Source organism: Cebus imitator, unplaced genomic scaffold (genome assembly GCF_001604975.1).
Source record: "Cebus imitator isolate Cc_AM_T3 unplaced genomic scaffold, Cebus_imitator-1.0 Scaffold258, whole genome shotgun sequence".
In the NCBI taxonomy this organism is placed as follows: Eukaryota; Metazoa; Chordata; class Mammalia; order Primates; family Cebidae; genus Cebus; species Cebus imitator.
Window position 1 is genome coordinate 2,108,397 of NW_016107573.1, and position 9,671 is coordinate 2,118,067.

The window sequence follows — 9,671 nt, forward strand, 5'->3', positions numbered from 1 at the left end:
TTTTTTAAGGCGGAGTCTTACTTTGTTACCCAGGCTGGAGTGCAATAGGGTTATCTCAGCTTACTGCAACCTCCACCTCCCAGGTTCAACCAATTCTCCTGCCTCAGCCTCCCAAGTAGCTGGGATTACAGGCGCTGACTACCATGCCTGGCTAATTTTTTGTATTTTTTTTTTCAGTAGAGATGGGGTTTCACCACGTTGGCCAGGCTGGTCTTGTACTCCTGACCTCAGGTGATCCGCCCGCCTCAGCCTTCCAAAGTGCTGGGATTACAGGCGTGAGCTACTGTGCCTGGCCACCTGGCCCACTTTTATTCCTTCAAACACACCCAGCTCTTTGCAGCCTTCTGGAATTTATCTCTCTTCTTAGAATGCTTCCCTCTTCTTTATGGTGAAATGTTGTTATCTCAGCAAGGCCTTTTTCAACTCCCCCAGCAGTACCTTCCTGTTGATCCCTGTCAATATCCTATTTGTTTCTTTTCTGGTGTTTGACTCTCAAGTCATCCTTTTGTTTTGGTTGGGGAATTTGTGATTGTCAGACTAGTATGTGAGGTCTCTAAGGACAGAGACCCCATGTTCCCATTTACTGTTGTTTTCCAGGCCCAGCTGAGGCCAGTGTCCCCCACCCTTACTGACATAACTAACATATGGCTTCTGTCTTGCAGGCGGCTGTGCATTCTGAAGGGCATTTATCCCCATGAACCCAAACACAAGAAGAAGGTTAACAAGGGTTCTACAGCGGCCCGAACTTTTTACCTTATCAAAGACATCAGGTTTCTCCTCCATGAACCCATCGTCAACAAGTTCCGGGAATACAAGGTGAGGCCTGGGCTCTAGGGTCTGACAGGTCCTCATCGCAGCTCTGTAACCCACTAATTAACTGTGACCTTGGGCAGATTGCCTATCCTCTCTGAGTAAGCCTATACAGAGGAGGAAGTCATTCTACCTTAAAGGGATGTCATGAGGATTACCCGAGATTACAAACAGGCAAACTCCGTTTTATTGTGCTTTGCTCTGTGAGTTTTGCAGATATTTTGTTTTTTGCAAATTGAAGTTTTCAGGTGAAAGGAAGAGTTGCACCTGTCTCTTTTTAAATCAAAAGCTAGAAATCATTAAGCTTTATGAGCAAAGCATGTCAAAAGCCAAGATAGGCCAAAAGCCAGGCCTCTTGCACCAAAAATGTAGCCAAGTTGTGAAAGCAAATGAAAAGTTCTTCAAGGAAATTAAAAGTGCTACTCCAGTGAAGACACGAGTCATAAGAAAGCTAATCAGCCTTATTGCTCATATGGTGAAAGTTTTGGAGATCTGGATGGAAGATCAAACCGGCCACAGCGTTCCCTTAAGCGAAAGCCTGATCCAGAGCAAGCCCCTAACTCTCTTCGTTTCTTGGGAGGCTGAGAGGGATGCGGAAGCTGTAGAAGAAAAGTTGAAAGTTGGCAGAGGTTGGTTCATGAGGTTTAAGGAAAGAAACTGTGTCCATTACATCAAAGTGCAAGGTGATGCAGCAGGTTATCCAGAAGATCCAGCTAAGATCATTGATGAAGTGGCTACACTAACCAAAAAGATTTTAGTATGGATAAATAGTCTTCTGTTGGAAGAAGATACCATCTAGGACTTTCATAACTAGAGAGGAGAAGTCAATGCCTGGCTTCAAAGCTTCAGAGAACAGGCTGACTCTCTTGTTAGGGGTTAATGTAGCTGGTAACTTTAAGTTGAAGCCAATACTCAATTATGGCAAAAATCCTAGGGCCCTTAAGAACGATGCTAAATCTGCTCTGTCTCTGTTCTGTAAATGGAACAGCGAAGCCTAGATTTCAGCACATCTGTTAACATCATGGTTTACTGCATTTTTTTTTTTTTTTTTGAGACAGAGTCTAGCTCTTCTTGGCCAGGCTGGAGCACAATGGCACAATCTCAGCTCACTGCAACCTCCACCTCCTGGGTGCAGGCGTTTCTCCTGCCTCAACCTCCCAAGTAGCTAGGATTACAAGCATGCGCCACCACACCCAGCTAATTTTGTATCTTTAGTAGAGACAGGGTTTCTCCATGTTGGTCAGGCTGGTCTCGAAATTCTGACCTCAGGTGATCCACCTGTGTCCACCTCCCAAAGTGCTGGGATTACAGGTATGAACCACAGGTGTGAACCTGTGGTTTACTGAATATTTTAAGCCTACTGTTGAGACCTGCTGCTCAGAGATAAAGATTACTTGCAAAACATTACAGCTCATTGAAAATGTATCTGGTCACCCAAGAGCTGTGATGTACAAGGAGATTAATGTTGTTTACGGGCCTGCACTACAGCACCCATTCTGCAGCCCAAAGATTAAGGAATAATTTTGACTTTTCTTGAGGTAGAGTTTTTTTGTTGTTGTTTGTTTTTGAGACACAGTCTCACTCTGTTGCCCAGGCTGGAGTGCAGTGGTGAGATCTCAGCTCACCGCAGCCTCCACCTCCTGGGTTCAAGCAGTTCTCTGCCTCTGCCTCCTGAGTAGCTGGGGTTACAGGTGTCCCTCCTGGCTAATTTTTTGTATTTTCGGCAGAGACAGGGTTTCACCATTTTGGCCCGGCTGGTCTTGAACTCCTGACCTCGTGATCCACTTACCTCAGCTTCCCAAAATGCTTAGATTATAGGCGTGAGCCACCATGCCTGGCCTTTTTAACTTTTAAGTTCAGTGGTACATGTATCGGTTCGGTACATAGGTAAACTTGTGTCTTAGGGGTTCGTTGCACGGATTATTTCATCACCCAGTATTAAGCCCAGTATCTATTAGTTATTTTTCCTGATCCTCTCCCTCCACCCTCCATCCTCCACCCTCCACCCTCCACCCTCCACCCTCCATCCTCCATCCTCCAATAGGCCCCAGTGTTTGTTCTCCTCTTTGTGTCTATGTGTTCTCATCATTTAGCTCCCACTTATAAGTGAAAACATGCGATATTTGGTTTTCTGTCCCTGTGTGCGTTTGCTAAGGATGATGGCCTCCAGCTCCATCCATGTCCCTGCAAAGGACATAATCTCGGTTTGTTTTTATGGCTGCACAACAAGCTTTTCATTCCACAAATGGAAATCACTAATTACTCAGTTACCATGGGGAGAGCAGAAACCTATTTATTTATTTATTTTTGAGACAGTTTCACTCTTGTCGCCCAGGCTGGAGTGCAGTGGTGAGCCTGGGCCGAACCCACGCTTAGTTGACTGTAGCCTCCGCCTCCCAAGTTCATGAGATTATCCTGTCTCAGCCTCCCGAGTAGCTGGGATTATGGGCACCTACCACCACACTCAGCAAATTTTTTTATTTTTTAGTAAGGACGGGGTTTCACCATGTTGGCCTGGCTGGTCTCGAACTCATGACCTCAGGTGATCCTCCCAAAGTGCCAGGATTACAAGTGTGAGCCACTGTGCCCGGCCAGAAACCTATTTATACCAAATGCAAGGAATTGAAAGTAGACTGCTGCTACTGAAGCCTTTGACTGCAGACCTTTGGCTGGGAGAAGTGGAGAGGACTGGGCAGCAGCTGAGGCTGGACCTGGTTTGCTGCTGAGTTTTGCATCTCATAAGCTCCCGGGGTTGAACGTGGACCTGTAGTAGGAGATGGCTATGGCAGAGCTGCTGCTCATAATCCCAGCAGAGACAGGCTTTGAGCCTCGGGCACTGCAGGCTGAGCCTCAAAAGAAGTACTTGGAGGGAAGAGGCCAGTTAGTTTGGAGGACCTGGCCCCAAAACAGGCCTCAGCTGCATTTTTCTGGGTGGCTCAGTGCCACACACAGTCCCGTAGCTTGTTTTATGTCAACACAGAATGATGCTGAGAACGGGGACCAGCCCTTCTCATCCTGTCCGTGGTAGGTCCCTTGGCATCTGTTCTCAGTTGAAAAAGAGCTACTTTGCTGTGCCATCCTCCCATGTAAATGTGTGGAGTTGGGACACCTGTGCATCGTCAAGAGGCGAGCGTGGTCTGGCTCTGCTGGTGCTCCTTGGAGTTGGCTCTTTTGTACATCCCGGGCAGAGGGGTTGGTGACACAGGCACATAGCCATGGCCAGCTTCAGGCGGCGTGAGAGTCCTGCCCTGCGTTTCTGTCTTCCCTGGAAGTTGTCCAGGAGCCCTGAGCTTCAGTGTCGGCGGTCTTTTATTTCCTTCCAGGTGTTCGTCCGGAAGCTCCGGAAGGCCTATGGGAAGAGCGAGTGGAACACCGTAGAGCGTCTAAAGGACAATAAGCCCAACTACAAACTTGACCACATCATCAAGGAACGGTGAGCGGGCTGTCCTCAGAACGCCGCTGTGCCTTCACTAAATGCTGGTCTCTGCCCTAGCACTAGCAGTACAGTAGGGAACAGGACCAATACCCTGCTCAAAGAGCTCGCATCTTTTTGAAGGACACAGACCAAAAACAAAGCTAACCAATTACTAGAATGATTATAAGGTCTGTAGTTACAGGCTTGTCACAGGGGTCTCTGAGGGGAGACTTCTGAGCCAGTGGAAGCACAATCCAGGCAGAGGCCGTGGCAAGTGCAAAGGCCCTGTGGTGGGAGAGTCCTGGGGCCCCATGGCTGCACATTGGGTACCTGGTAAGACTCGGGAGACATGGCAACACACCTCTGGCCTGAACTGTCTCTTGCCCAGTCTTCTCAGACGTCCCCCTCATTCACTGGATAAATCAGCAATTTTTTTCTTTTTTTTTTTTTTTGAGAAAGCGTCTTGCTCTGTTGCCCAGCTTGGAGTTCAGTGATGGGATCTTGGCTCACTGCAACTTCCACCTCCCAGGTTCAAACAATTCTCCTGCCTCAGCCTCCTGAGTAGCTGGAATTAACCACCACCACACCTAGCTAATTTTTGTATTTTTAGTAGAGACAGGGTTTCACTGTGTTGGCTAGGCTGGCCTCACGTGGTCCACCCACTTCGGCCTCCCAAAATGCGTGGATTATAGGTATGAGCCACCGCACCCGGCCTAAATCAGCAATTCTTTTCTTTCTTTTTTTTTTTTTTTTTCCTTAGTAGAGAAGGAGTTTCTCCGTGTTGGTCAGGCTGGTCTCAAACTCTCAACCTCAGGTGATCCGCCCACCTGGGCCTCCCAAAGTGCTGGGATTACAGGTGTGAGCCACCAAGCCCGGCGTAAATCAGCAGTTTTTTTTTTTGTTGTGTTTTGTTTTTTTTTTGAGACGGAGTTTCACTCTTGTTACCCAGGCTGGAGTGCAATGGCGCGATCTCGGCTCACCGCAACCTCCGCCTCCTGGGTTCAGGCAATTCTCCTGCCTCAGCCTCCTGAGTAGCTGGGATTACAGGCAAAATCAGCAGTTTTTAATCAGCGGTGATCTTGCTTCTCCAGTGGACATTTGGCAATGCCTGGAGACTGTTGGTTCTCAAGACATGGATGGACGTGCTATTGGTGCTAAATACCCTCCAGCAGTCTCCCATGACGTCGAACAGTCTGACCCCAAATGTCAGCAGTGGTAAAGTTCAGAAGCCCTGGGCTGGTGAATGGCTGTATCTTTGGGGGCTGATGGCCCGGGAACACTGAGATCTAGAATGGCTGGGGTTGGCTTCATTTAGCCTGGGTGTGGGCTGTCACCCTGGCCTAGGCGCTAGACAGCTTGTGTTCCCACTGCAGCTGTGTGGCACATGAGCTGAGCGGCCAGAGGATATTTTCTACCTCACGCAGGTCCCCATCTCCATCCGAGATGATGGTAGTTGCTGTCCTGCCTGTGACACACAGTGTTAGGTGAAATAAATGAAAACAAGCCACACACAAAAAGCAGGTGCCTGGATTTATACACACCCCAAGTGTGGTGGTGTGGTTGTGGTGTTCTCATTGCACACCATCCCCAGCTCCTTAGCTAGGGCCAGAGCTTAAGAAAGAAAAACAGTTGGCCCAGAAATGCCGGTGCTGTTTCTACAGGAAGCCTGGGTTCTTGATTTTGTCTGTGACGTGGAGTTAGGAAACTACAAGGCACCAGAGGAGGCCAGAGGTGGCTGCAGCCACCCTGCTGCCTCATGAGAGGTCCCTGCAGGCCTCTCTTCCATCTTGGCATGGATTTGAAGACCTGGCAGACTTCTCTTGACTTGTAGCAGTGAGTGAGGCCATCTGAGGCTGGAGGGACCTTGGCAGTGTCTGGTCTCATGAATTTTGGAGTCCTTTTTGAAATAGCAGAACCCTTTATTTTTTACCCCCGCTGCCTCCCCGAACCCACCCAGAACCTATTCTTCAAAAGGAAGCTGTTTCTCCTTGAAGACTGGACATTTGGAAAAAAGAAAATGGAAAAAGTAATAAAAATGATTTTTAAAAAGGTAGCTTCCTGGAAGGCAGTTTGGATGCCAGTATCTCTGGCAGCTGCTCTAGCTTCGGGGGAGAGGCTTGAAGCTCTGTTGTCCACTTGTGCCCAAGGCCTTTCTAGGGAGCTGCAAGAGCCCCATTGTAAATGAGCAGTCTGGTTCACTGCTCAGAACAGGACTGGAATCTGGGTGTCGTTACTTGTGGTTCTGTGTCTTCTCTGTGACCCATGCCTCTGTCCCGCAGCAGGGCAGCAACACAGTGGTGGGTCCTGCCCAGGGTGGCTCCTCCTTGTTGGCCTCATCATTTACCATAGGATTCCTCAAAACACCTTCTGCTCTGGCTCTTCCTGGACCCAATTCCCTGGGTCTCATTGGTTCTGCCACCTAGACAGAGGTCCAAGGGATGAGAGACGTGGAAGACATAACCCACTCTGGCGACCTGGGGCCAGACCACACAAGTGCTGCTGAGGGGAAGCAGCCTCCACCCCACCCTGTTCCGCTAGGGCAGCTTCCCAGTTTCCCATTTCCCATCTTGGACCTCCTGATAGACTTTCTGTGCACTAAAGTTTCCACCTTCGAGGGGAGTTACACTTATTTTTGTTGTTGTCTTTCTTTTTTCCCCCTTTTTGTGGAGAACCGGGTCTTGCTATATTGCCCAGGCAGGTCTCGAACTCCTGGGCTCAAGCTATCCTTCTACCTCTGCCTCCCTATGAACTGGGATTACAGGTGTGAGCCACCGCACCTGGCAAGGTTCCACCTCTGAAGAGTCAGAGAGCCCCTGACTCCATCTCCCTTCATGCACCACAAAATACGTACGTGGGTCAAGCCTGGGTCTTTTGTGAGCAGTGGGTGTCTTGAGGACCCCATCAGGACTTCTCTGGTCCTCAGAGCCGAGTGGCCACGTCCTGGTTAAGTGGCTCCTCGCAGGTGCTGTGGTCAGCTGTGGGGAAGCTGCTCCTGCCAGGTCAGGAGGTGGCCATGGCAAGGCCTGGCTTGAAAAATGGGGTGTCTGGGGTGGGAGAAGGTCAGGGGCCCCCTTGGCACCCAAGCTGAACGACCCCCATATGCTGCCCCACTGGCCACACAGGTACCCCACGTTCATTGATGCCCTGCGGGACCTGGACGACGCCCTCTCCATGTGCTTCCTCTTTTCCACCTTCCCACGGACTGGCAAGTGTCACGTGCAGACCATTCAGCTGTGCCGCCGGCTCACCGTGGAGTTCATGCACTATGTCATTGCCTCGCGTGCCCTGCGCAAGGTGAGCCTGGGACCACCCGGCGGGCACCCCACCCTGCCCCTTCTCCTGCCACCTGTGGTCCTCACCCGGCTGTCTCCTCCCCTCCCCCAGGTCTTCTTGTCCATCAAAGGCATTTACTACCAGGCCGAGGTACTGGGGCAGCCCATCGTGTGGATCACTCCCTATGCCTTCTCCCGTGACGTGAGTGTGCCCATGGGGAGGGGAGGGGCTCACGTTGCCTCCTACACAGATACAGGTGTGGAGGAAGGGGGATTTTGGTGTCTGCAGAGTCTAGCAAGTACTGGGTTCCCAACTGCTGATGGAGGTGGGCAGAACAGGGCAGGGAATGTGCCACGGACGGCTTCCTCCTTGAGAGTGGGAGCCAGAGCCAGCTCTGTGGCAGCACCTGCCAGCTGTGTGTGCTTGGATGTGTTCCTTTCACCTCTTTGTGCCTCGTTAAGTGTCTATGCCCTTAACAGTGCCTGGGGCTTGGCCTTCTAGGGGCCCAGTGAACAGCGAGAGCAGCTGCCAGGGCCATACCCAGCCTGCATACCCAGCACATGTGGTGCCACCGTGGGAACAGTGACAGAGCCCTGCCCTCATACCCACTGGTGTCCTCATCTCTGTGTTGCTGCCGGTAGCTGCCGGACCTTGGCCAAGTGGCCTTGCCTCTGCCTCTGCTTCCCACTCCCCGCCTGTCTGCCCCACGGGACTAGAGGACTGGGGGAGAGGGGGACGGTGAGCACAGAAGAAGCACTTAGTATGCAGCACTATTTCTTGTTTTATTTTTCTTTTAAAATAGAAACAGTGTCTCACTATATTGCCCAGACTGGTCTCAAACTCCTGAGCTCAAGCTGTCCTCCCATCTCAGCCTCCCAAAGTGCTAGGGTTATAGGTGTGGGCCACAGAGCCCGCCTTCTTATCTATTTGAAATCCTGGGCATTGTTGGCAGGGATCCGATAAGAGAAACCCTGGTTTTGCCCCCTGGTGGAGGCATCATTGGCTTCTAGTACCTCCAGCTGGTGGAGCCAGGCTCTCCCACCTCCCTGTGCTGGTGGCCTGCGTTTAGCCCACCTTTCTTGATCATCGAGTGGGAACTGGCGGCTTCAATGGAGAGCAGCTGGTCCGGCTGGCACAGTGGCTCTGCTGCCCAGATTATCAGGGGCTCCAGGGGGACCTGGGGCTCTAAGCGCCCTGGGCGGTTCCTCACGATCCCTTGTGGGTGGGGTTGCGAGGGCTGGAACCTACCCTGACTGGCTGCCTGGTGGTGAGGCTGTGGCCTGTTTGCGGGTGAGAGGCGGGCTTGGCCCTCAGCAGTCCCTGTTCCCACTCCCCCTGGGACAGGCGTGGGTAGCCCTTCCTTCTTCCCCTCCCCAGCCCTCCTCTCCTCCTTCCTTCCTGCCTTCCTCTTGGCCCTTCCTTCTCTCTGATGTCCTCCTGCCCCCATGCTGCTCAGACTGGTCTTTGTGTGTCCTCGCCGATGGTGAATAGGGGCCTGTGGTGGGCCGGCCTCCACACAGCTGGCCCTGGGGGAAGGGAGCCGGCCACCCATTCCCTTTCCTCTCTGGCCAGCTCACCGCCGATGCTTCCTGTCGGCGAGGGGGAGGACTGGCACTAGGTCGTAGCAGAGCCCAGTGTGCCCCTCCTGTGAGCAGCCAGGGTTGGGCTTATAGCTGTGGAACTCAATGTGCTTATAGGTGCGGGGTCTCCCTGCCCAGTGCTAGGCTGTGGGAAATGGGGTTACTCCCAGATGTACCTATCAGAGGCCCTCACAGACTCATGGAAGGCTGGAGGTGTGAGTGAGGGGACAGGAAGGGCTTCTCTTGGCCCTGAGCTCCCACAGCACAGGTCACTGCCTGGTGGCAGAATAGTGGAACAGCTGAGAGTCAAGAACACAGCCAGCACCCATGGTGATCACTACTGATTTTCACATTGCTTAAATAAAACATCCTGCCACATCCTGGGGGCCAGTTGGGCCAGCCCAGCCTCCATGGTTTTAGTGGGGGGCCAGTTGGGCCAGCTCAGCCTCATGGTTTTATTGGGGGGCCAGTTGGGCTGGCTCATCCTCATGCTTTTAGTGGGGGGCCAGTTGGGCCGGCTCAGCCTCATGGTTTTATTGGGGGGCCAGTTGGGCCGGCTCAGCCTCATGGTTTTATTGGGGGGCCAGTTGGGC

The 9,671-nt window shown here is 51.8% G+C and overlaps 1 protein-coding gene across 3 annotated transcripts in view; it reads left to right on the top strand.

The window, feature by feature from the left end:
- Window positions 1-9,671, top strand: part of PES1 (pescadillo ribosomal biogenesis factor 1) — a 20,867-nt gene that overhangs the window by 5,128 nt on the left and 6,068 nt on the right. For all 3 annotated transcript variants that reach the window (XM_037728201.1, XM_037728200.1, XM_017499588.2), the window contains 4 exons: window positions 663-816; window positions 4,134-4,243; window positions 7,348-7,519; window positions 7,610-7,699. In XM_037728201.1, the coding sequence (XP_037584129.1) occupies window positions 663-816; window positions 4,134-4,243; window positions 7,348-7,519; window positions 7,610-7,699 (526 nt within the window). The remainder of the gene's footprint in view (window positions 1-662; window positions 817-4,133; window positions 4,244-7,347; window positions 7,520-7,609; window positions 7,700-9,671) is intronic.